Source organism: Hylobates moloch, unplaced genomic scaffold (genome assembly GCF_009828535.3).
Source record: "Hylobates moloch isolate HMO894 unplaced genomic scaffold, HMol_V3 SCAFFOLD_8, whole genome shotgun sequence".
Classification (NCBI taxonomy): Eukaryota; Metazoa; Chordata; class Mammalia; order Primates; family Hylobatidae; genus Hylobates; species Hylobates moloch.
The window spans coordinates 90186268-90210831 of record NW_026652283.1 but is presented as its reverse complement, the minus strand read 5'-3'; the positions used below and the strand labels follow the sequence as shown (position 1 = coordinate 90210831).

The following is a 24564-nucleotide window of genomic DNA, read 5'->3' as shown; positions in this document are numbered from 1 at the left end:
ATAATCATAGTTCACTGCAGCCTCGAATCCCTGGGCTCAAGTGATCCTCCCACCTCAGCCTCTTGAGAAGCTAGGACTACAGGCAAGCACCACCATACTCAGCTATTTTTTTTATAAGCTATTTTTTTTATGTTGCCCAAGCAGGTGTCAAACTTCTGGGCTCAAATGATCTTCTTGCCTCGGCTTCCAAAAGTGCTGGGGTTATGGGTATGAGCCGTCATACTCAGCCTAATTTCTGTTCTTAACTTTATTATTTCCTACCAACTGCTTTCTTCCGAGGTATTTTGCTATTGTATTCTAACTTTTAAAAAATTTTAGTTTTTAGTTTTATTTTTTAATTTTTAATTGGTAGAGATGGGGTCTCACTGTGTTGCCAGGCTGGTCTTGAACTCCTGGCCTTAAGCAGTCCTCCCACCTCAGCATCCCAAAATGCTAGGATTACAGGTGTAAGCTACCGTGCCTGGCCTGTTTTCTGACTCATGAGTTGGATGCCTGTCTCAACCATTCTCAATTTTACTTTGGAATATAAGCATTGAAGTCTGTGGGTGTCCCTCGAGGTACCATTTTTGCACAGTCTACACATTTGGGTATGTAATATTTTTCCATATCATTTGGCTCCAAGAATTTTCTAATATCTGTTTGATTCTTCTTTGGTCTATAAGTTATTTCAAAGTATGTTGCAGTTTTTGTTAATTCTCACATGTATGAGGTTTACAGTGCTTTCAGAAGTATCAGAAATGGTTAGAACTTTTTCAATGCTGATTGTGCCTAATCATGTCAGAATTTAGTATGTGAATTAGACTAACCTGCTATTAAGCAGAAAGTCATTCCCTGACAGGCTGAAAAATGGGAAAGAATCTTTCTATAAAGAAATAGAATATTGAAAACCTCATAGTATGGTCAGAAGCTATAGCTTCACAATGGTACAAAATTGAAACCCAGGTTCCTTTTCTATCTTACAGTGACTGCCCCCCAAGTGCCTTTCTGGCCACCTCCAGTCTCTGGCACCATGGTCATGTCTGGTTAGTTGGGTTATGAATAAGTTTCTGTGGCAAAGATACCCTCAGATACACAACTTAAAAAACATAAAAGGTTATCCCTCCTCCAGGTAAAGTTGGTGGTGGCTCAGGGCTGGGATGACAGCTTAACTCTGGGGAGTCCCAGGCCCCTCTATCTTGTTGCTCTGCTATTCCCAGGATAATGCTCACGTGGGCCACTTTCCAGACAGTAGGCAGGAGGAAAGGGCGGAAAGGGAAGGCATGCTGGTAGGGCACAACTAGACAGCACACCCCTCACTTGCACTTCTATCCTGTAGGTCAGACCTTTGTCACATGGCCAAATGTAAGCTGCAAAGAGAGACTGGGAAATGTCTTTATTCTGAGCAGCTTGTGCCTGGCTAATTTGGGAGTTCTATTATTAAAAGAAGAGGGGAGAATGGATATTCAAAGACAATCAGAAGTCGCCAACACACCATCCCAGCCTTGCCTATCAATACTCTCAATTCATGTGCCTCCTCTTCTTCCTTCAGAATCCTAGAAAAAGATGAGAGCAATATTGATGCCTGCCAAATTCTAACTGTGCATGAGCTTGCAAGAGAAGGAAACATGACCACAGTAAGTTCTTTGAAGACTCAGAAGGTGAGCCTTGAAACAGAGTCAAGGAGGAACCCTTCATAACCTGTGCACCTGACCCAAAGCCCTTGTAGGGAGCCCCTGGATCTCAGCTTCCTCTTTCCTACCCCACCCCTATACTCACTGCCAAGGAGGCCTGCTCTGGTTTGACTCTTTGGGTTGTATAGCTTGGGAGTCAGGCAGCATCAGGCATCCCCACCTGGATAAGCCTCAGGCTTCCTGTTTGTAAAATAGACAGAATTCCACACAGGACTAAATGTGATAAGAAGTGGGAGAGTTTGGAACAGTCCCTGGCACACTACAGTAATTCCATCAATGTTAACTGATAGTAGAAGTCATGGTAGTATTTCTGAATTCAGGAAATGCCTTTTTTTTTAGGGGATAGTTGGAACTGCTCAGGCATTGGCCAGGTAATACCAGGCCCCAAACATGCTCGTAAGTCTTGTAGTTTTCCAAAGAAACCAAAAATAGCCCTCAAATGCAGTCAGAAACACCTAGAATTCTTAGTGAAACCTCAATACCCAGACAGGTTCTTATTTTCAAAAAGGTTTGTTTTTAGCCAAAGCATTGCCTTTTAGATCAGTGAAATATATTGCCTCTATGGAGAGCATGGCAAACCAAGTGTCTCTAAGGGGTCATGGTGGGAAGGGGAAGCTTCTGGTTCCTTCTGCACAACTCTGAGATTGTGGATTTTGTGGGATGGGGTGAGGCAGAGGGTAGAGTCTGTATTTGGGAGAAAAAGGCCCCAGCCCTTTTCGTCCCTGGGTAGGAATAAGAGAATAGGACTATCCTCAGCTCCCTGTGACTCTAGATCCCTAAGCAGGCCTTCCTGGGGCCTGGCCTGAAAGTTAACCCCAGGGGCAGACTTAGCATTTAGCCAACTGAGATTTAGCATTAGCCCCTGCTTTACTCCCACTTCAAACCTTGGGACCTATCCACCGACCCCGGGCTGGCTACCCAATTCTAATTTTGTTCACACTTACTGAACAGAGTGGACCCATACCATCCTTGGTTTTACTTTTGGCACTTCTCTGCAGCTGGGAACTAAGAATTCCTTACTCCTGGGTGGGGAGTGGGAAAGAACCTAAGCTTTGTAATCTGTCAGTGACCTGGGTGGCTGGGTGACCTCAGACCAATTGCCTAACCTTTCTAACCTTTCATATGTTGTACAGGAAAGTTCGGAAAGTTCGAATAGTTGTACTGACTTACATTTGGTTCATGTCAAAATGGAGCAGAGGCTTCTGGGCCAGCACAGTTAGTTTGCTGCTGGCTTGGAAGGCTGCGCTGTGGACACAGTGAGGGCTAGCTCCTGGCTCTGCCTGGGTGGGTCTGAAAAGGCAACTTCTCTACACAAACTCAGGAAAAGGGCTACTCTGTGGGTTAGCCCTGCTCCATGAGGAGCAGTCAAAAAAAATAAAAAAAGAAAAGAAAAAACAAATTCAGGAACAGAGGGGCAATGCCAGCTCTGGGTGAATAATGTCCCCAGGAGCTCCACTTATAGGCCTTTGAAGTAATTCTGATACCTGGGCCACTCCAATTCACTTTAATCTGAATTTCTGGGAGGTTGTGCCTGGGCATGGGCATTTTTTAAATCTCCCAGCTTATGCTACTGTGCAGTCACGGTTGAGAACCACGGCCCAATTCTGACCTTGCACCTTGCATGTTGACATTCTCTGTTTTGTCCCTGCAGGCTACCAATCACGTTAGAAATCTGATTAAGGCACTAGAGACAAGGGAGCCTGAAAATCCAAGCCTCCATCTTAAAAAAATTATTGTGGTTAGCCGACTGGTAAGAAGGCTCTTTCCTGGTTCTGAAATGGTGCTTCTCCCTGCTTTCCTTAGAGGAGACCTGTGCTCCCCAAGGAAGCTCTTTGAGTACCTTACCCCTCCCTTCTGGCTCAAACTTGTCCTTTCAGGGTAGTGGCTCATAGCCTGTTGCGCCTACTTGCCTCTGGCTGATAACTGTGACATGTGGGTTCTACATCCTTAGCCTAGGTGCCCCCTCAGAGATGCCATGAAGATCAGGGAGACGGGGTCTGAAAGTGCTTTTGGAGTGGGCTGTGCGTTATTTGGGGAAAGCGGGTGGTATTGCAGCTGTTATGCAGCAGACCCACACCCAGCTCTAGCCTCCAGTGCCTGGGTGCCCAGCTCCCATATTCTTTTTTGTGGAAGTGAACTGAGAAGGCTGGTCTGCCTAGGCCTCTCAAACATCAGGGAAGGTTCAACTAGACCAGGTTGCCAACAAATCTGTATCTCTTTCAGACCCTTCAGCCCCAAAGCAAGATTTACTAGAAGTAGTTGCTGTAAGAATGAAGGCAACTCTGGGACCTCAGGAACAAGAACTGTGGAGTTGCATAGACACCGTCTCTCCCTCTGTGTGTCTGATTCTCTCTGCCTTGTTCTCCACACATGGCAGGGAACATGGCTGATGGCAGCCTTTGGGGCCACTTCTTATTACTGGACAAAAAAAAGAAGTTATTTCATTCAGCTTCAATTTTTGAAAAACCTCTTGGTGACTCCTTAGACCAATTACTGTGACCAGACGGGATAGGTCCCTCAGAGGACCCTGTGGCTAGAGGCAGATTCCACAGATGTGGCCAGTGAGAGGTTCCTTGGGAGCCAGACAGCAACACAGACCCAGCTGCCTAGACACAGGGTACCTCTTGGGCTCTCCTGGGCCTACCAGCCCTGCCTACCAAAGTGTCCCCCATTTCTGACATGACCTTGCTCATACAGGCTGGACTGACTGATCTCCCAATTCCCACCTTCCTGTTTCTTGCAGTGTGGGAGTCACCAGGTGATTCTAGGGCTAGTGTGTAGTTTCATCGAGCGCACCTTCGTGGCCACCTCCTCCTATGTTCATGTGGCCACAGAGCTGGGCTATCTCTTCATCCTGAAGAACCAAGTGAAAGAGGCCTTGCTGTGGTACTCAGAAGCCATGAAACTGGACAAGGATGGCATGGCTGGTTTCACAGGTATATGCAGGTGTGGCAGGGCTCAGGGATGGGTGTTGGGAGCCAAACCGGGCAGCTTCCATGGGTCCAGAAGAGAGGTGCTGGAAAGCATTCTCCTTGGAGGGTATGTGAATTTTGGGGTACAATGTATGATGGGGTATCTTTCTGGGAATCGACAAGTATAGATGTAAGAGGCACAGCAATGCTCGGAGGTATGATCAGAGTCACTCTGATCTCCACTAGACCTCCAGTGTCTGTCTACACTGACTGCCCGAGAATACTCAGTGGGCCCCGCCTCTTCTCAGGCTGCCCAGGCCGGGGTTGGAGGCAGTTCTACTCACCACCAGTCCCCACATGCAGAGCCTCTAGATTCACCTCTGTAGACCCTCCTTCAGGGCTCTGAGCTGAAAAACCACCAGAAAGAGTAGCTCTGAGAATTATATATTTCCCTGTCTGTCCAGGTGACTTTAAAAATCCTTTCTATAAATGCCAAATGAACTTTCTATAGTGCCATTTCCATTTTACACATTTTTTAAAGCCCCCTACTCCATGGTCTGTGGTGAATTCTGAAACGGCAGTGTTTGGTTTGGGTTGAGGAAGTTGTGTGGTCCAGTGCTCAAGGCAGGCCGACTCTTGCCCTGGCTCTGAGGGGCTGTGTGTTTGGGGCCAAGTCACTTCTCCTTTCTAAACTCCAGGCTCCTCATCTGCATAGCACAGTTATCAGAGTAGTTTATCTTGACTTCTGGTTCAACATGTCAGGCTGACCCCCTCAGATCCATGCTTTCCCTCTGTCCCCAAATCCCATGAAAATAATGAAAGATATCTTTAAAAGGTAATGAGCCAGGTGTGATGGCTCACACCTGTAATCCTAACACTTTGGGAGGCCGAGATGGGCAGGTCATTTGAGGTCAGGAATTCGAGACCAGCCTGGCCAACATGGTGAAACCCCATCTCTACTAAAAACACAAAAAATTAGCCAGGTGTTGTGGAGGACACCTGTAATCCCAGCTATTCGGGATGCTGAGGCCAGAGAATCACTTGAACCAGGGAGATGGAGGTTGATATGAGCCGAGATGATACCACTGCACTCCAGCCTGGGCCACAGAGTGAGACTCCACCCCCCCAAAAAAAGTACATAGCAGCGTGGACCAGAAACTTTGAAGAATTTCACATTTCTAGAAGATGGAAGGCAAATGGTGTCAAATACATGGGAATTCCAAGCAGATCTAGAAACCCATAAGCAAACATAGGCAGAGATGGGTTAGCTAAAGAATTTAGTAGACCAGCTTTCCCCAAAGAGTTCCAGGAAAAAGAAAAACTAAAAAACACGAGCTCAGGGTCACCAGAGGCTGAGTGTGAAAGCATGCCATGGGGCAGTGAGAGCGATAATAGGAGGATTATTGGAACCATGTCCCGGCCAGAGGCTAGAATCCAGGATATGTGTATTGGGCGTTGGGGCAGGAGGGAGAGGAGCAGTGCTCTGGATGATTTCCCACTGTAACCAGGGACATGAAGGACAAAAGGACTTGGCTGCTCAGCACAAAAGCAAAATTCCCTAGAATGTTCTTCCACCAGGTTGAGTCCTTCCCTACTTCCTCCTTCAAGAGGAGAGTCCCAGTGGTTAGCCAGAGGAAAGTCCACTGGTCAGGATGTCTGTCCCACTCTCCCAGTCCAAGCCAAGCCCTCTCGTATGTCCTGGAGTCACCATATTTTCTGCCCAGTCTGGCAAAATCAGTGACCTTAACAGTGTGTAAAATGTGCCTAGTTGCTGTCCTTCCTTTATAAATCTGCTAGCAGTGTGAAAGATTGGCCGAGTGGAACATGCAAAGCAGTAGCCCTCTGAGGAGCAGAGTTAAGGCTAGTACAGAAAAGACTTTTCCTCCCAAAACACCTTCAGTGTTTGGAGAGGCTATTATGTCAATAAGTAAAGAACATGCTACAATGAAAAAGGTACAGGAACAAAAAAGAGTTGCCAAAAATCAAAAATATTATTGTAAGGTAAAAAATTTCATAGATGGGCCAAATAGTGGGATGGATATAACTGAAAACTAAGATGGTAATTAGGAAGACAGTCAAGAATAGATATACCAAAGTAGTGAAGAAATACCTGTGGAAGTAGAATAGCTTGCTTCAAACAGATGAGAGTTGTCCTCCCAACATCAAAACATATCACAAAACCACAGTAATTAAGTCCCTTTGAGGCCAGCACTGACTGGGATAAGCACATAGATAAATGGGATGTAACAGGCCTTATTTCAAACTGATATGTTGTTCACTAACTCCTAGTTGGATACCCTTCTATCCATTATGAAAAAGAAAAAAAGGTAAGTTCTCATCTTATACCATACTTAAATTTCAGATGAATTAAGTATTAAACATAAAAATTAAATGAAACATGGGTTTCCCTGGGGATTCTAAGCCTAACTCCAAACTTTGAAGCTGCAAAGTTTGGCTTTGTGGCTCTACATGGAAAAAAAAAAAAATAGAAGCTGCAAAGGAAAATATTTTACCTATTTGACTACATAAAAGTTGAAAATTACTACATGACAAGGTACTGTAAAAATAGTTAAAGGATAAATGGCAAACTAATAGAAAACACTTGCAACAAAGGGTTAATAAAACATAAAGAGAAAAAAAAATCACCCCCACCAAAAAAACCAGGCAGGCTGTGAACAGAATATTCACAGTAGAAAGGAAAAGGCTATATTGGAAATATGAACAGGTGTTCATTCTCTCTAATAGTTAAAAAAGGTGTTGATGAAAACTAGTTACTTTTCATATTTCAGACTGGCAAAAACTACAGCATGTTTGAGGTTATGAAGAAAGGATATTTTAAATTCTTAATAGTAATATAAGTTCAAGTATCTTTGAGGGCAAGTTGACCTTATCTGTCAGCATTTTAAATATATGTGCTCTATGACTCATCAGCTCTCCCTCAGGAATTTGAATATATGTAAATGTTCATCATAGCATTGTAGTATTTAAATACCAAAAATAAAGTAAATGTGAAATTAGATGTCCTTCAGTAGGGCAATAGTTAAATAAATAGTAGGGTAATAAATTGTTACATCCACGGTAAAATATTGTGTTGTTATCAAAGAGAATGGGGTAGATTTGTATGAAGAGATGGGAAAATATGACTATCATATACAAATTTTAAAAAGCAGACTGTGGCCGGGCGCAGTGGCTCATGCCTGTAATCCTAGCACTTTGGGAGGCTGAGGTGAGTGGATCACCTGAGGTCAGGAGTTAGAGACCAGCCTGGCCAACATGGCAAAACCCTGTTTCTACTAAAAATACAAAAATTAGCCAGGCGTGGTGGCCATGCCTGTAATCCCAACTACTCAGGAGACTGAGGCAGGAGAATTGCCTGAACCTGAGGGGCGGAGGTTGCAGTGAGCTGAGATCGTGCCACTTCACTCCAGCCTGGGCAAAAGAGCGAAACTACGTCTCAAAAAAAAAAAAAAAAAAAAAAAAGCAGATTGTAGAATGGTGTATGTGAAATTTGATTCCCTTTGTGTATGTGTGTGTTTTTAAACCCATTGGTATGCTCATGTGTACATATATACGCCTGAGGTGTCTATATAGTAGTAACATATTATACCTCAAATTGTTCCTAGTGGTTATCTCTAGGGAGAGACATTGTTAAAGCCAGAACATGAGCTAGGAATGTTTTTCTGCATTGCCTTAGGGTTTGAATTCTTGAGCACGAGCATGTATTTCTCTTTAAGTTTGTAGAAATTTTGGAAAGGATCCCTTATGCTGAGACATCTTCCTTCCACTGTCTTATCCATGCTCCTTGACCTGATGGGCTGCTGGCTGTGCTTCAGTGTTAGCTGCTCTTCATTGTTTTGTCCAATTTACAGGGATCATCTTGTGTCATATCTTAGAAGGCCACCTGGAGGAAGCTGAGTACCAGCTGGAATTCCTGAAGGAGGTGCAGAAGTCCCTTGGGAAGTCTGAGGTCAGAGCTCCCTGGGAGCATGGGTTGCTCCAGGATGATGTCCTCTGCTGTCCTCCCACCCCCAGTTTCCAATAGAAAGCATGCAAGGTGGCCTGGACCTTCACTTTGCCCTTGCCTACCAACTCTGCTCAGGCTGACATTGGCACTGAGACTCGGTCCTCTCTTCCACAGATGCTACTTTTCCTCCAAGCCCTCCTGATGTCCAAGAAGCACAAGGGGGAGCAAGAGACCACAGCACTCCTGAAGGAGGCAGCAGAGCTTCACTTCTCCAGCATGCAAGGCATCCCTCTTGGCTCTGAGTACTTTGAAAAGCTGGACCCCTACTTCCTGGTCTGCATTGCTAAGGAGTACTTGCTCTTCTGCCCCAAGCAGGTTAGGGGAAGGCCTATCTTCATGGTGGGGTCTGGAGTACCGGTTTGGATGGTGCCCACCTGAAGGACAGAGGCAAGGACCTTACTTGGCCAGTCACAAGTAAGGATGGGATGAACCTTGGGCAGCTGGGGAGCCCAGTGCTCTTTAAACTTGAACATACAGCACACAGGTCACCTGGGAGGTTGTTCCAGTATAGATTCTGACTCTATAGGGGGGTCTAAAACCCTGCATCTCTAACAGGCTCCCAAGTGATATGGATGCTGCTTGTCTAGGGACCACACTTGGAAGAACAGGGCACCGGCCCATGGCCCTGCCTTTATCCGAGACAAGAACTTGGCTTCCTTTTCCACAGAAGCCCCCTAAGAAGTATGTTAGTCTTTACTTGTTTGTCCTGCTCTTCCAGCCAGTCAGGATTCTTTGTGACCAAGGATCATATTTTTATACACCTTAATATCCCCCCAGTGCCTTGTAATGAGTCATTCAGCAAATATTTATTGAGTGCATTACTACGTGCCAGATACCATTCTCAGTACTGGGGACACAACAGTGAACAAAACAAAGTTCCATAGTCTGGAGCTCATGCTCTAAGCACTAGATGATACAGAGGATAATAAATAAGTGTGGAATGAAGCAAAATTCCTTCACTGAGAGCATTTTCTGGGAGCTCCAGGAGTCTCTCTTAGAAAAGGGCAAACCTACTCCCACCTCCACTGCCATGTTCCCACAGCCCAGGTTACCAGGCCAGATCGTGTCTCCACTTCTTAAACAAGTCGCCGTGATCTTGAATCCTGTAGTCAAAGCAGCACCAGCTCTGATCGACCCCCTGTATTTGATGGCTCAGGTCAGGTATTACTCAGGTGAGCGGGGGGTCCTGACAGCCAGGTGGGGCCTTGCAAACACCTGATGGAGCTTTGTGTCCGCAGGCTCCTTGCCTAGGATACTACATACACACACACACACACACACACACACACACACACACACTCCTTGCCTGGGGTACTATGCACGCACACACATGCATGCTCCTTGCCTGGGGTACCCCCCCCCCACACACACACACACACATACGCACACACGCGCACACACACACAGGCACATAATCCTACAGGCCTGCCCACTCCCAGCCTCCATCCCCTAGTAAGCTTCCTGACCTCTCACCAGCAGGGGTCTCTCCCACCTAGGCCTTTGTGGATTTACTCATTTGATCTGTGCTGGTAATAGTTATTGAACTTCTTCTGAGATACAGTAGTACCAAAAATAGGCAAAAATTCCCTCACGGAGCTTGCATCCAGTAAGGGGAAATTGACAACTCAATGCAAGCTCCATGAGGGAGCACATCGTATTTTTTTGCTAGAACATGGTAATGCTATGGAAGAAGCTGAAACAGGGTAGTGATGCAGGGGTGGCAGGGTTGCAGTTTGAAAAGGTATCCAGAAAGGCCTTGTGGAGAAGTGAGAACCCCATACCATGAAGCCTTCAGAGCCTCCAGGGCCCCTTTCACCTTCTCCCTTCTCAAGGCCCAGACCCTGGAGAGAAAGGGAAGGAGAGGGAAACTCTTCCATGGGTGCTCTATTGTCCTCTCTGATGCAGAGCCCTCCCCTGAAGTACTGTCTCCCTGTGGCCTCTCACCCAATCCTGCCTGCATGGAAACCAGGCTGATCTGTGGTGTTCTGGGGGTGTCCAAAGAGATCAGAATACTGTGGCCATTTGTCTGTCTTCTGGCATTGCATCGTGTGGGTTGCACTCCTGCTGAGAGCTTTCCTGTCTTCATCCTTGGTCCTCCCTATGTTCATTTGGGTGCCAGGTTTCCCCACAGCTTCAAGGTATCCTGGATACAAGGCCAGGGTGAGAGAACTTCCCCTGGGTGCCGGCATCTGCCAGCAGATTTGGGGCCCAAAGCAAGGTCTCCAGCTGCGTAGGTTGCCATGGTGACCTCTTCACATTTCCACAGCACATAAAAAGGAGCAGGGAGCTTGGGACCCAGAAGCAGGTGCTCCCTACCCACCAGGTTATGGATCCCAAGTAGGAGTTGTTGAGAGACCTGACTGCAAGGGAAGAGAGTGCCCTTACCAACTTATCACACCCAACCCCTAGGCTGCTGCTACCACCCTGTAAGTACCAGCCTATCTGCAGGGAGGCACCTCAGCCTTCAAGTCCCAGGGGGTTCAGAGCTGAAGCTCAGGAACCCAATAGGCCTGGACGTAAATGCCAACTTTGTCCCTCCCAAGCCAAGTGGCTTATATCACTGGAGCTCCAGGTTCCACATCTGAAAAAACAAGAACAATAGCACCAACCTTGCAGGGCTGGGCAAGTAATAAATCAGACTTTCTAAAGTGTTTTGCAAGTATTGAACATAGAGCAGGAGCTTCTTAAATTGTAACTATTACATTTGCTGTTACTACTAGGTTTTGTTTGCTCTTAGGTGTGGGAATTGAGACTTAATGTGTTCCCCTGAGCTTCTGGATGGAGCAGTGAAGTGACTTAGCTATCTCCCTGAGGGTTACAGAGACAAGAAGGGTGTTGCACTGAGGTTTGAGTTTCCTGTCTTTTGTCTGAGTCAAGGAAACAACTGTGTAGTCTTAATTTTAGAAATGGACCCCTGAGTGAAGCAGAACAAAACTGGCTAAAATACTCAACTTTGTATATTTCTGGGGAACAGGACACGTAAAATTGATTCTGCCCTTGCATATCAGATCTTAGGAGCCCATTGTGAACCCTGCATGTAGAGGTTTGTATATTATTTCTAGGAGAGCTAGAGAATGCCCAGAGCATCCTGCAGCGTTGCCTGGAGCTGGACCCCGCCTCCGTGGATGCCCATCTCCTCATGTGTCAGATCTACTTGGCTCAGGGCAACTTTGGCATGTGCTTCCACTGCTTAGAGCTGGGTGTCAGCCACAACTTCCAGGTGGGTGCCCTGTCATCCTCTCAGCATCCCAAAGCCCAGCTAGCTGTGGCCCCTGTTTGCCTTCTGAGAGTAGCCCCAGGGGCTAGCTGTGTCCCACAGATCTTTCTGCTGGTCCAAAGGCAGGGGTAGGCTCAGTGGGCTCCTGAGGCTTTCTCTGACCTGGCTGCTGTGAGCAGCCGCAGTAGCAGCAGTGAACTGGAGCCCCACACTCTGCTGTGCTCCTCCTAGGTCCGAGATCACCCCCTCTACCACCTCATCAAGGCCAGGGCCCTCAGCAAGGCTGGAGACTATCCAGAGGCCATAAAAACACTGAAAATGGTCATCAAATTGCCAGCTCTGAAGAAGGAAGAAGGCAGGAAGTTCCTCGGGCCCTCTGTGCAGCCCAGCCAGCGGGTATCCATCTTACTGGAACTGGTGGAGGCCCTCCGGCTGAATGGGGAGCTAGTAAGAAATGCCGTGCTCTCTTCCCTGGGGACTGGGGCACACTGGAGGCTCAGGGTAGGCCCAGGAACCAGGTTCTTTGATTCCACCCACTGTTTACTTGTGCATCAAGTGAAGGGTGTGTTTGATTCCCATGTTTTAGCATGAGGCCACCAAGGTCATGCAGGACACCATCTATGAGTTCGGCGGCACACCGGAAGAGAACCGCATCACCATTGCCAACGTGGACTTGGTCCTGAGCAAGGGCAATGTGGACGTGGCGCTGAAAATGCTAAGGAACATCTCGCCCAAGCAGTCCTGCTATATGGAAGCCAGAGAGAAGATGGCCAACATCTACCTGCAGACCCTCAGAGACAGGTGCCTCTACATCAGATGCTACCGGTAAGCCCCACAGGCAGCACAATGACAGCTTCTTCTCCGATGGTATCTTAGGGAGTGTTTCCTTCAGATGGTATTTCTTCAACCTGGGTCTCCAGAATGTGTCCTTGGAGTGTAGTTGATGAATGTATGGAATTTTCCATGGTCAGTAAGCCCTGTTCATGGATGACGATACAGAATTGAATTGGCCCTGAGCCCTTCTTGCCCCCGCTTCACCTGCTTGCACATACTGGTGGGAGACTGTAGGCCTGGTTCTCAGAGCAGACACACTGAAGTTCCAAGCTGCTGTCTCTGTATGATTTTGCATTGGGACCTCCAAGGCGCCTTCCTCATCCCTTTCTTCTGGCAGAGCTGCATCTAAGCAATTTAAAGTGGGAGGTGGGGTTGCTGAGGGAGTAGGGAAGGCTATCCAGCAGTGGGAAACCAGTGAACAGTATGGAGGCACGGCCAGATTGGAGTTTTAGAAAGAGTGACGTGGCTGCCTCATGGAGAGGGATCTGGAGGGATAGCGTGTAGAGTGAGAGGAACAGGTAGAGGGCCTGGCCATGGCCTAACTACAGAGATGGATGTGGAGAGCCTGACTCAGGTAGCTAGCACAGTGCCTCATGCACAGTGGACTTTCTATAAGTATTGATTGATGAATGAATGAATGTCAGCCAGAATCAGTGGGAAGGAAGTGAAGGAGATGATTTCAGGAACATGAGGTGTGTGCGAGCCCAGGATAAGCTTTTGGTTACTCTTGCTTGCAGTGAGCTCTGTGAACATCTGCCTGGCCCCCACACCAACCTGCTACTGGGCGATGCTTTAATGAGCATTCTGGAGGTAAGTGAGAGGCCTCACAGCCTTGCCAGGTGGCCCCCAGTCTCCCTTCTCCAGTGGGAGAGAAGAGGAAGACCCAAAGATACTTTCCCCACCAGCCCGAGAAGGCCCTGGAGGTCTATGACGAGGCCTATAGACAGAACCCACATGACGCCTCCCTGGCCAGCAGAATTGGGCAAGCTTATGTGAAGGCCCACCAGTATACTGAGGTCAGGCTGGGCTGGGGTGTGAAGGGGCAGGGAGGGCCAGCCCAGCAGGGAAGGTGGAGGACGGTACATGACTGGGGAGCTCTGGATGGGAGGAGAGTGGCTGAGTTTTCACTTAGCTCCTTGCTGAATGGGGTGCCAAGGGGAGAACTCAGCAACTCTCTGCCGCTGACCACACCTGCTTAAGCTGAGGGTTATACCCTGTGCCAGCTGGGAGGAGTGCCTTCTCACCTTAGGCTATGTTCTGGAGGGGCACACTGGTGTGATGGCTACTGAGGGGAACATGGTGTTGGGCACTGAAGGGCAGAACCAGGCCAGAGGCTAATATTTATTATTTGCACTAAGGCAATTGAGTATTATGAGGCTGCCCAGAAGATTAATGGACAGGACTTTCTGTGCTACGATCTGGGTGAACTGCTCCTGAAGTTAAAGAAGGTCAATAAAGCAGAAAAAGTTTTGAAACAGGCACTGGAACATGACATTGGTGAGGCAGCATTGTAACCCATTTTTAGCATTTGGAGCAGACATACTCCTCCCCCATTCCCCATTAGCTGAAGTCCTGAACCCAGCCCTCCCCACCAACACAGCTTCCCAGGAGCCAGTGAACTAACACTAATTTGAGTTTCCATTTAACAGTCCAAGACATCCCATCCATGATGAATGATGTTAAGTGCCTGCTTTTGCTGGCAAAGGTTTACAAGAGCCGTAAAAAAGAAGCTGTGATAGAAACTTTGAACAAGGTAATTGACAAGTGGACTCAAGCTCTTTATCTGCCATCTGCTGATGGGGACTGAAGGAGGAGGAAGGAGAGAGCTCCAGGTCTGGAAAGCCCCAGACCTCTTCCTTAAAAAAAGACCTAGGTTACACCTCTGACATCCACCTTCACTTATTTTCCCATCCTGGTTCATTCAGTGATGGTACACTAATGTGCTCTGAGCTGGGGTGGGCTGGGGAAGGCAAGAAGTAAGACAGTGCCTTTGTCCTCAAGGGTGATAGAGATAATAAAGATGGCAATGACAATAGCTCCCATGCATTGAAAGCTCTGTGCTAGGTTCTGTAGGGTTTTTGCTTTCTTATTGAATGATCACAGTAGCCCTTTGTAATAAGCATTGTGACATTCCCATGTAACAGATAAGTCTCTAGGAGGTTGAGAAATGTGCCCAAAGTTGGGTTCAGTTGTGTTAGTCTGTATTCTGTTGGTGTATACCAGAATACTTGAAACTGGGTAATTCATACATTTCCTACAGTTCTAGAGGCTGAGAAGTCCAAGGTGGAGTAGCCACATCTGGTGAGATCCTTCCTGCTCAGGGGAAGGGGAACTCTCTAAAGAGTGCAGTGCAGGGCATCACATGGTGGGCGGGGGGCGCCGAGCATGCTAACATGCTTGCTCCAGTCTCTCATCCTCTTCTAATAAAGCTACCAGTTCCACTCCCATGATAACCCATTAATCCATTCATCCATGTGTGGTTTAACCCATTTATGAGGGCAGATCCTTCATGATCCAATCACCTCTCAAAGGCCCTAACTTTCAATACTGCCACATTGGGGATTAAGTTTCTAGGAAAGCACATGACATTTGGGGGGCACGTTCAAACCATAGCAACGTTATATGTTGCTTATCAGCAGGGATATGATTTTGTTGTGTCAACATCATAGAATGTACTTCCACACACCCAGACGGTATAGCTGACTTCACACCTAGGCTATCTGGTGTAGCCTATTGCTCTGAGTCTATAAACCTGCACAGCATGTTACTCTACTGAATACTGTAGGCAATTGTAGCATCATGGTAAATATTTGTGTATTTAAACACAGCTAAACATAGGAAATGTACAGTAAAAATACAGTATTATAATCTTAAGGGACCAGCATCGTATATGTGGTCTGTCATTGACTGAAATGTTATGCAGCACATGACTGTACCAGCAAGTGGTGGAGCTGAGATCTCAGCCAGGTCTGGCCTGTCCCAACCCGTGCTCTTTGCACACTGGGCTGCCCCGATCCGAGAGCCCCCGGCCATTCCTGTCACATCTTCCTCACTTTTTTCCCCCAGGGGTGTGGTCTCAAACTTGTTCCTGGAGTATGCTCTGTGGTTCTGGAGGGAGGGCCCACTCTCTGACTGTTTGAGATGATTTGTCCCTTTGATTACCACTGGACTCCCATTCCTCTTTTTGGCCCTCGGGGAGCCAAGCGCTGATTCCTACCCACGTCCTACAGCTTAACCCTGGCATCATCATTTCCTCTTGCCCTGATGTTCTCTGCTTACTCACCTGATCATTAGTGTGGTGAATATTTGTGGGTGCTTCCTCAAATTCCCAGCAGGGAGGCATACAGAACAGAACAGTCTACTGTGTCCCTTGGGCACCTACTGTGTGCTAGTTCTAGCCTGTAGTGCAGTGAAGTGAATTAGACATAGAACCTCAAGGTGTGATGGAAGCAGGTAAACGGGCTAAGTACAAAAGCGTGTTTTGTTTGAGTCCTTTGCTTCTGCTCCTGCCCCCAGAGGCAGTGCCAGCTTGCCTCATGTGTACTCAGCCAGTGGCTTTGCCTATTCAGAGTGACCCAAACTTGCCCAAGGGCACTTAAGATGTCATTTTTCATACTTCTGGCTCTGAGTTATGAACTTAGGACTTTCTGTGAACTGGTATGTCAGGCTCTGAGTTTCTGATCCTGGCTTGATTGGTTTCTCAAGGCCTTGGACCTCCAGTCTCGGATACTGAAGCGAGTTCCACTGGAGCAACCAGAAATGATCCCCTCCCAGAAGCAACTGGCAGCCTCTATCTGCATCCAGTTTGCAGAGCACTACCTGGCAGAGAAAGAGTATGACAAGGCAGTACAGTCTTATAAGGATGTCTTCTCCTACTTGCCCACTGACAATAAGGTGAGTGGCCCTCAAAGCAAGAGGCTGCTTTCTCCCTCAGGGCACAATGACTTGCTGAGCTCCCTGACCAGGTACAGGGACCAGTTCCTTCTCCATTCTTCCCTGAGGAGTCACAGATATGATGGGCATGGGAGGCCAGCTAGCAGTGGCCTCTGGGGTAAGGTACCTGCTCCTACTGACCTGGGGCCTCACCTGCTGCAGCCCTTGGAGCAAGGCTCACCTTGGATAGCCAAATGTGAAGGGTGTAGTAGGGAAGACATTGCTGAAAGTCACGTTAGTCTGACATTTTCAAGTCCCCCTTGGAGGTGGGGAGATGATGAGGGTTGCAGCTGCCAGGGCACTTTGGGCATGAAGTGCAGGCTGAGCTTCCAAGAGGGCCTAGAGTTGTGAGGGAGGTGTGGCTCCAGATAAGGGAACCATAGTTGGAGTTCATGCTGACACAGTAAATGAAGAGCTTAGTGACAGATCCATTCATTCATTTAATACTCAACTCATTTAACAGATACCTCATCTAATATGTGCCAAGTACTGTGCCCGGCTCTGGAGACATAGTGGGGCAAAGCTTGGTCACTGCCCACAGATTACCCTTGGGCAAGGGCATGTAGACAAGAGCACAGGCAGCGCTAATGCCATGCAATACATGCCTGCATGGGGATGCAGGGCACCACTTGGAGGAATGGTACCTGCCCCAGAGTCTGGGGCACAGAGGGCTCTCAGAGCAGTGAGGCCAGAGTTGAAGCTGAAGGATGAGTATGTGTTAGCTTGACCCAACTTTCAGAGGTTAGTAAGACACAGGGTTGACTGGAGAACTGGGTGGGAGAAGGGGAAGGCCAGGACGTTCACTTGGGGAATTCGAGAGATATTTTGAAGGCAGAGCTGATAGAAGTGGGGTGTGAGGGAAAGAGCTGTCAAGGACGATCCCAGGAGTTTCCCATGGTGTTTATTAGTTAGTTTATTATATCCGGCCTTGTCCCAGGTGATGCTGGAGCTGGCGCAGCTCTACCTGCTCCAGGGTCACCCGGACCTGTGTGAGCAGCACTGTGCCATCCTGCAGACTGAGCAGAACCATGAGACCGCTTCTGTGGTAGGAAGCCCCCAGCACCCACTCCCTCCCTCCCTTCCTCCCTTCCCAGGGTCCCTGTGACCAGATGCAGGCTACTTCCTAGCCCCATAACCTCAGATGCCTCACTGACACACCTCTGAGGAGCTGTCAGGCTGAGAGGACTCAGTGCTGCACCTACTCTGCCCTTTAGCCGGAAGGGGTAGGCTGGCTGGCAGTGGGCAGCATCAGTCTCCTGGGCCAGTCTAAGGTGGGGTGAGGTTGATTCACCCCAGGGGAAAGCACATCCACTGTAGGTGAAGGCAAGGGTGGGACAGGTTCCTGGGGCTTCAGGAAAAGCCCTCCTCGGTCCTGCCTCTGTCTTCCCTATCATCCAGACCTCCTCTAGGGCTGGCCCAGGAGCAGAAGCTGACCCCTTGCAGAGCAACGAGGGGTCCTCATCCCTACCTCTATTGCTTGGCAGTTCTCAGAATGGGTGGAGAAGCTTCCCCTGTAGGCTGTCAAAAAGCCCCACTGGTCTCTACCACTGGTCTTACCTTCCCATGTACATCCTCAACCCAACTCTTCTTGCCCCCCACCTTGGGAAGTCCTCACCTTCTGGGTGGGGGCCTGAGAAACCCTGACTTCTCCTGTGGCAGCTTCTCACAAGGCCTAGGGAGGCTGCCTTGCAAGTCCTTTTCTACCTTCCCTTCTTACCACCATCACCCCCATACCCCCCACCTCCCCCTACACCCATGCAAGCTGCCACTGTTGGGAAATCTGGAGCTTTGTGTGTTTTCTGATAGTTGATGGCTGACCTGATGTTTAGAAAACAGAAACATGAAGCGGCCATCAATCTTTACCACCAAGTCTTGGAGAAAGCGCCAGGTAATTCTGCCCATGGAGACTGCCTGTACCAGTTCCCACTGAGCAAGGGCTGCTCTCCCAGAGAAGGGTGGGACCTCTCCCTCCTTCCTGACTGGGCAGAGGAAGCCCCTTCCTCCCTGATTGTTCCAGAGAAGCAGGAAACTGATAAAGACCCAATGGAACGTGCCGGCCCTTCCCGAGTCCAAGGGGCCAGTTCCTGGTCTCAAGGACTTGGCACTGGACCCAGGACAGCATGTCTGTCCCCAAATCACGGCCAGTGGGGCTTGACACAGTCCCCTTTTGAGATCACAGCCACTTGGAGGGACTAGAAATTCTCCCCTGTTGTATAGCTTCATTCCCATTCACTGCAGCATAAAACCACCCCTTCTTGCTGGGGAAAGGGGCCAGACCTGAGGCTCAGGTTGGAGCCCTGGCAGGCCCATGGCAGTGTGCCCATAGGCCCAGGAGGTCACCACGGTTAGGAGTATGGGTCCTGGGGCCAGGCTGCCTGGGTCTGAGTCCTGGTCTACCACTTACTGGTTGTGCAACTTTCAGCAAATTATTTCTCCATGTCTCAGTGTCCTCATCTGTAAAACAGACACAATAAGAGTACCTACCTAGGCTGGGCATGGTGGCTCACGCCTGTAATCCTAGCACTTTGGGAGGCCGAGGTGGGCAGATCACAAGGTCAGGGGATCGAGACCATCCTGGCTACACAGTGAAACCCTGTCTCTACTAAAAATACAAAAAAATTAGCCGAGCGTGGTGGCGGGCGCCTGTAGTCCCAGCTACTCAGGGGTGGGCTGAGGCAGGAAAATGGCGTGAGCCCAGGAGGCAGAGCTTGCAGTGAGCCGAGATCACGCCACTGCACTCTAGCCTGGGTGACAGGGCAAGACTCCGTCTCAAAAAAAAAAAAAAAAAAAAAAAAAGATTAGGTACCTACCTAATCTTGCAGTTAATATATAGGTAAAGCACTTAATACCAGGTACAATATAAGTGCTATGTAAGTGTTAGCTGCTATTCTTTACTATTTTTAAGCATTAGTATTATTCTTTACTCTACCCTGGAGACCAGTGGAGACTCTGGAGCTGTTGGAATGTCCCTGCTCAGCCCAGATGGGCAGTATCTCTTGGCTCCTCCTAGGGCCCCAGCATCCTCATCTGATACAGCTACTGGGCATTTCAGCCTGGAGGTTTCTGTCTCTTATTTTAGACAATTTTTTGGTATTGAATAAATTAATCGATCTGCTAAGAAGAAGTGGTAAACTTGAAGACATTCCTGCCCTCTTTGAATTGGCCAACAAGGTGTCTAGCCGGGTGCCTTTGGAACCAGGGTTCAAGTACTGCAGAGGTATCTACTGCTGGTGAGTTGGGTGTGGTGTGTTGAGGGGCAGCTCTGTGCAGGAAGCCCTACTGGCAGATAGGCTAGGCCCTTGCTCTGCACAAAGGGAGCAGAAATTCTGCCTCCAGGACACCCGGGCCCAGCAAGTAAGGGCCCACGGGGGCAGGGGTGGAACCCTGGGAGAGCCTGCAGCCTCTGGATGGAGGCCAGGTGAGGGCCACTTGGGCAGGCCACCAGCCTGCATCCAACACCCAGGTCCGACGCCCACATCTCCTCCAGGGGAGCTGGGAAACCAGCGATCCAGCCTCTGCTTTGTGCAGACTCGCAAAGTGGCCCTTGTATATCCCTGCCCTGACTGGGCCTTAGTTTCCCTCACTGATTCTTAATGTTTTCTCCACCACAGGCACATAGGGCAGCCCAACGAAGCCTTAAAGTTCCTGAACAAGGCACGCAAGGACAGCACTTGGGGCCAGAGCGCCATCTACCACATGGTGCAGATCTGTCTGAATCCAGACAACGAGGTTGTGGGCGGAGAGGCTTTTGAGAACCAGGGGGCTGAGAGCAAGTAAGGGCCCATGGAGGCAGGGGTGGAACCCTGGGGAAGTTACGGAAAGCCTGCAGCCTCTGGGTTGAAGCCAGGTGAGGGCCACACAGGCAGGCCACCGGCCTGTGTCTGATACCCAGGTCTAACACCTGCAGCTACATGGAGAAGAAGGAGTTGGAGCAGCAGGGCGTGAGCACTGCCGAGAAACTGCTGCGTGAGTTTTACCCACATTCACACTCCAGCCAGACCCAGCTGCGGCTGCTGCAGGGCCTCTGCCGGCTGGCCACCAGGGAGAAGGCTAACGTGGAGGCTGCGCTGGGCAGCTTCATCCAGATAGCGCAGGCTGAGGTGTGGCGGGTGGGGACTGGCAGGCATGGGCAGGTGGCAGGGCTGAGAAGACCAGGCAGCCAACGCGTGCTGACGTCCACTTCCCACCTGGTGTGCAGAAGGACAGTGTCCCTGCCCTGCTGGCCTTGGCACAAGCCTACGTGTTCCTGAAGCAGATCCCCAAGGCGCGTATGCAGTTGAAGCGCCTGGCCAAGACCCCCTGGGTGCTGAGTGAGGCTGAGGACCTGGAGAAGAGCTGGCTCCTGCTGGCCGACATTTACTGCCAGGGCAGCAAGTTCGATCTCGCCTTAGAACTGCTGCGGCGCTGTGTGCAGTACAACAAGGCAAGGAGCCACACACACACTAGGGCTGCGGGATGGCAGAAAGGGTTCTAGGCATTCCAGGAAGGTGAAGCAGGCTTTGCAGGTAGAGGCCATATAGAATAAGAACTAGTCGGGAAGAGGCAGGCTGAGGGGGGCACATGGGTGACAGACCAGAATAGGAATGAGGATCAAGGGCGATGGACCAGGTGAGAGGAGGTGCACAGGGGTCGTGTCATGTCCAGAGGAGGGAACACTAAATGACAGAGATGGGAAAGGTTCATGGGTTCCAAGCTGGAGGGAACAGGTCAGAGCAGGCCAGGAATGGGAGTGGCGGAACAGGAGGGCTGCAGGGAAAGGGGTTACACCAGTGTCTGGGGTAGCTGAGAGGAGGGCACACCGTCGGCTTCTTGCAAAGGTTGGGGTACCCCTGGGGTCCCTTGGCAGTTTGGTGTATGGCAGCTCACTTCTGTCCCTTGCCTGCTTCTGGTTCTGGTCCTAGTCCCACCCTGGCCCAGGGAACCAGTTGGGGCTTCCGCTCTGCAGAGGCTCTAACTGGCTTTCCCTGCAGTCCTGCTACAAGGCCTATGAGTACATGGGCTTCATCATGGAGAAGGAGCAGTCCTACAAGGATGCAGTCACCAACTACAAACTGGCCTGGAAGTACAGTCATCACACCAACCCTGCCATTGGTAAGGCAACCAGCCAGGGTGCACGTGAATGGACGTGGGAGGGAGGTGGGCAGGAGGACCCCCACCATGACCCCAGAACTCAAGGCCTGTACTCTGGCTGTTATGAGAACCAGAGGGGTTCTCAGGTCACCAGGGTGCCACCATCTATGCTCTCCATGTCCCTGGTAGGCTTCAAACTTGCTTTCAACTACCTGAAGGACAAGAAATTTGTGGAGGCCATTGAAATCTGCCATGATGTAAGCCAGCAGCCTTGGTGGGGAGGGCCTGGTGTAGCGGTGGGGAACCATGCCTGATACTGCACACCCATTCTCTCTCTGTTCCAGGTCCTCAGGGAGCACCCCAACTACCCCAAGATCAGGGAGGAAATTTTGGAAAAGGCCCGAAGGTCCCTGAGGCCCTAGCTGGGGTCAAGGGGCCTGGACCAGTAGAAGCCATCAACCTACTGAAGTTGTGTGGAGGGATAGAAAGTGGGTCAGTGGAGAAGGGATTCAGAAAATGACACATTCTTCCCCATTTCTATAGTGTATGTGGTTTATTTTGAATCATGTCTCACCTGACCTAACTTTATGTTTTTAAGGCACAAGAAATTTTGCTCTGGGAAGAAAGACATTAACTGGCTTAACTTTTGCTGGGCTCATTGGGCGCCTTCTAACAGACCTCGCTTTTATCCCAGACTCTTTGAGGGGGCAGAGGGGAGCAAAGAGGGGGCTCCTAGTGGAATGGTGGTTGAAAAGAATCCCCTTCAGCTATTTTTCAATGGTGGTTGCCCCTCTTCTGTCTGGTCTCCAGGATCCTGGAGCTAAAGAAGCAGCTACTTCTCTCTGCCATGCTACCCTCTGAGTCTGCCTGGCGGTGGGCCCAGGATGCTGTGGGCAGTGGGCCCAGACAGGAGGATTAACTGCAGAAGGCCCCCACAGCTAAGGCCCTGTGTGAGAGGGCCTGCAGGGTGCAAGGGCGGGCCATTGTCCCACCCTGTCCATGCATTGTTTCCCTTTCCCTTGCTCCCCACACCCCCACTCCCCACCAAGTCCAGCTGGCTTCTTCTGGTCCTTACCAGTTTGGGACAAACCTGACTACCCTCGCCTGGCACAAGGAAATACATTCCAAGAGAAAATAGTTCCCACTTCAACTTTTACAAAAGACATTGCCCATCTAACATCCTACAGAACCTCTTTTAATGTCTAAGGGGGCAAATGCAGTGGTTCCTATTTAGATGAATAATGTTAACTGCAACTGGCAAGAGGGTGACAGAGGGCACCTTTGCTGTGCTCCCAATACCAGTCTTCCTTGATGTCATTAAGGATGCCAATAATGGGACAGTCTGGCCTCAGGACAATCAGGAAGCCTAGGATCTCCCAATGTGGCCTTCCCAGGTCCCTTCCCCTCTCTGGGTCTTAGTGTCCCCATTTGTGGCAGGAAATTAGATGTCTCCCAAATCATGGCACAACTCTCTGCCAGTGATACACAGCGAACATCTGAAAGTTTAATAACTATGTGTTTTTAAAAACACATCATTTTTACATAGAAAACCAACTAGCACAGCAAAGTCAGGAATTTATGGGTGCTGTTCCATGGGATGGGTTTAACTTTTAAGCATACTGATATAATTGATTTAAAGAAAAATTATTTAAAGTAGAATGCAGATATGGGCAGAGTTTTCAAGAGCAGTTGTCCAGTGACTAAGGTTTGGGAACAGTGGACAGATAAGGGTCCCTTTGGAACAGTGTAACTCAGATGGTGCTGAGCCTTGTTTTTATAACACACTGCTGATCACATACATGGTGTGTTGATATGAGCTGGGGATCTGGACTGCTTTCTCCAGGTTACTACCATTTTCCCTATGGGAAAACCCAGTCTCCTTTCTGTGATCTGCTTTACAACCCAGTTTTGTTGGGACAGGTTTGTTGACAGGTCTATCTATATGGAGAATGATCCTGTAAAGGGATTGTGCATTAATCATGTTTTTGCTGTAAAACCTAGATTCTCTTCATTTATCTAAAAACAAAGAAACAAAAACTAAGAACCCTGTGGCCCTAGATGGGAGTAGGCAGGCCTCAGTCCAGCCATGGGCTGAGTCCCTGTGGTGGAAGCCTGTTGGGGCTTCCTGCCAGAGTACTGGAGCTGAGGGCTGCCACCCAGACCACCAGGCCAATCAGAGACCCTGGGAACCCTTGGAAGAACCCAGGTTTTGGATTGTGCGTGCTGAAGTAATTGCAACAGAAGGGTCTCCAGGCACCAGTGAAGAAGAGACAGGACAACTCAGTGTACCAGGGTACTCTAACCTGAGAAGCCTAAGGCCCAGCTATTCCTAGTTAAGCTGGTTACAGAGACATACTGCCCCGCCATAGGCCAGACTCCAAACTATGAGTCCTCTAATGGCACTGATATGGCCATGTGGTCATGTCCATGCATGTCCAGAGGCAAGAGACAGATACCTAAAGGGTGACAGGACAGGCAAAAAAGAAAGGATTAAACATTCAGAGAAAGAATGGCAGAAACATGAACATCAATGCAAGTTGCAGACATACACAGGACTTGCATGTTCCAGGCACTCTTTAAGGGCTTTGTAAATATGAACTAAACAAGCTTATGAGGTGAGTAGTGTTACTGTTTGCATGCAGTATTGAGGACACCCAGGCACAGAGGGAGTAATTTGCATAAATCACCTCACTAGGTAGCAGAAAATCTGAGATTCAAGCCCAGCATTCTGGCTCTGTGCTCTTACCAGTTAAGCCAAAGAGATGAGTGAGCCCAGTACAGACCAAGGCAGAGAATTAGAGCAAGGAGACCCAAATCAGTTCTCCTCTGGCCGTTCCTCCTTCCAGCTCTTGTACAAATCACTATCATTCCTAAGGGGGAAGTCAACCTTTCTCAGGCCCCCAG

At 49.1% G+C, this 24564-nt stretch overlaps 1 protein-coding gene across 6 annotated transcripts in view; it reads left to right on the top strand.

Moving 5' to 3' along the window:
• TTC21A (tetratricopeptide repeat domain 21A) overlaps positions 1 to 22299 on the top strand; it is a 31285-nt gene extending 8986 nt beyond the window's left edge. For 2 of the 6 annotated variants that reach the window (XM_058442006.1, XM_058442008.1), the window contains exons 7-29: positions 1529 to 1613; positions 3322 to 3420; positions 4414 to 4606; positions 8452 to 8549; positions 8721 to 8921; positions 9649 to 9778; positions 11669 to 11826; positions 12055 to 12270; positions 12410 to 12648; positions 13395 to 13467; positions 13563 to 13673; positions 14016 to 14154; positions 14307 to 14410; positions 16363 to 16551; positions 17528 to 17635; positions 18397 to 18478; positions 19670 to 19820; positions 20202 to 20363; positions 20483 to 20690; positions 20789 to 21013; positions 21561 to 21681; positions 21850 to 21917; positions 22005 to 22299. In XM_058442006.1, the coding sequence (XP_058297989.1) occupies positions 1529 to 1613; positions 3322 to 3420; positions 4414 to 4606; positions 8452 to 8549; positions 8721 to 8921; positions 9649 to 9778; positions 11669 to 11826; positions 12055 to 12270; positions 12410 to 12648; positions 13395 to 13467; positions 13563 to 13673; positions 14016 to 14154; positions 14307 to 14410; positions 16363 to 16551; positions 17528 to 17635; positions 18397 to 18478; positions 19670 to 19820; positions 20202 to 20363; positions 20483 to 20690; positions 20789 to 21013; positions 21561 to 21681; positions 21850 to 21917; positions 22005 to 22082 (3238 nt within the window). In that variant the 3' untranslated portion in view covers positions 22083 to 22299. Of the gene's footprint in view, positions 1 to 1528; positions 1614 to 3321; positions 3421 to 4413; positions 4607 to 8451; positions 8550 to 8720; positions 8922 to 9648; positions 9779 to 11668; positions 11827 to 12054; positions 12271 to 12409; positions 12649 to 13394; positions 13468 to 13562; positions 13674 to 14015; positions 14155 to 14306; positions 14411 to 16362; positions 16552 to 17527; positions 17636 to 18396; positions 18479 to 19669; positions 19821 to 20201; positions 20364 to 20482; positions 20691 to 20788; positions 21014 to 21560; positions 21682 to 21849; positions 21918 to 22004 lie in introns of those variants that run through there. The other 4 variants (XM_058442007.1, XM_032162020.2, XM_058442010.1 and 1 more) reach the window with 4 other exon arrangements.
• Positions 22300 to 24564: the final 2265 nt, after the last annotated feature.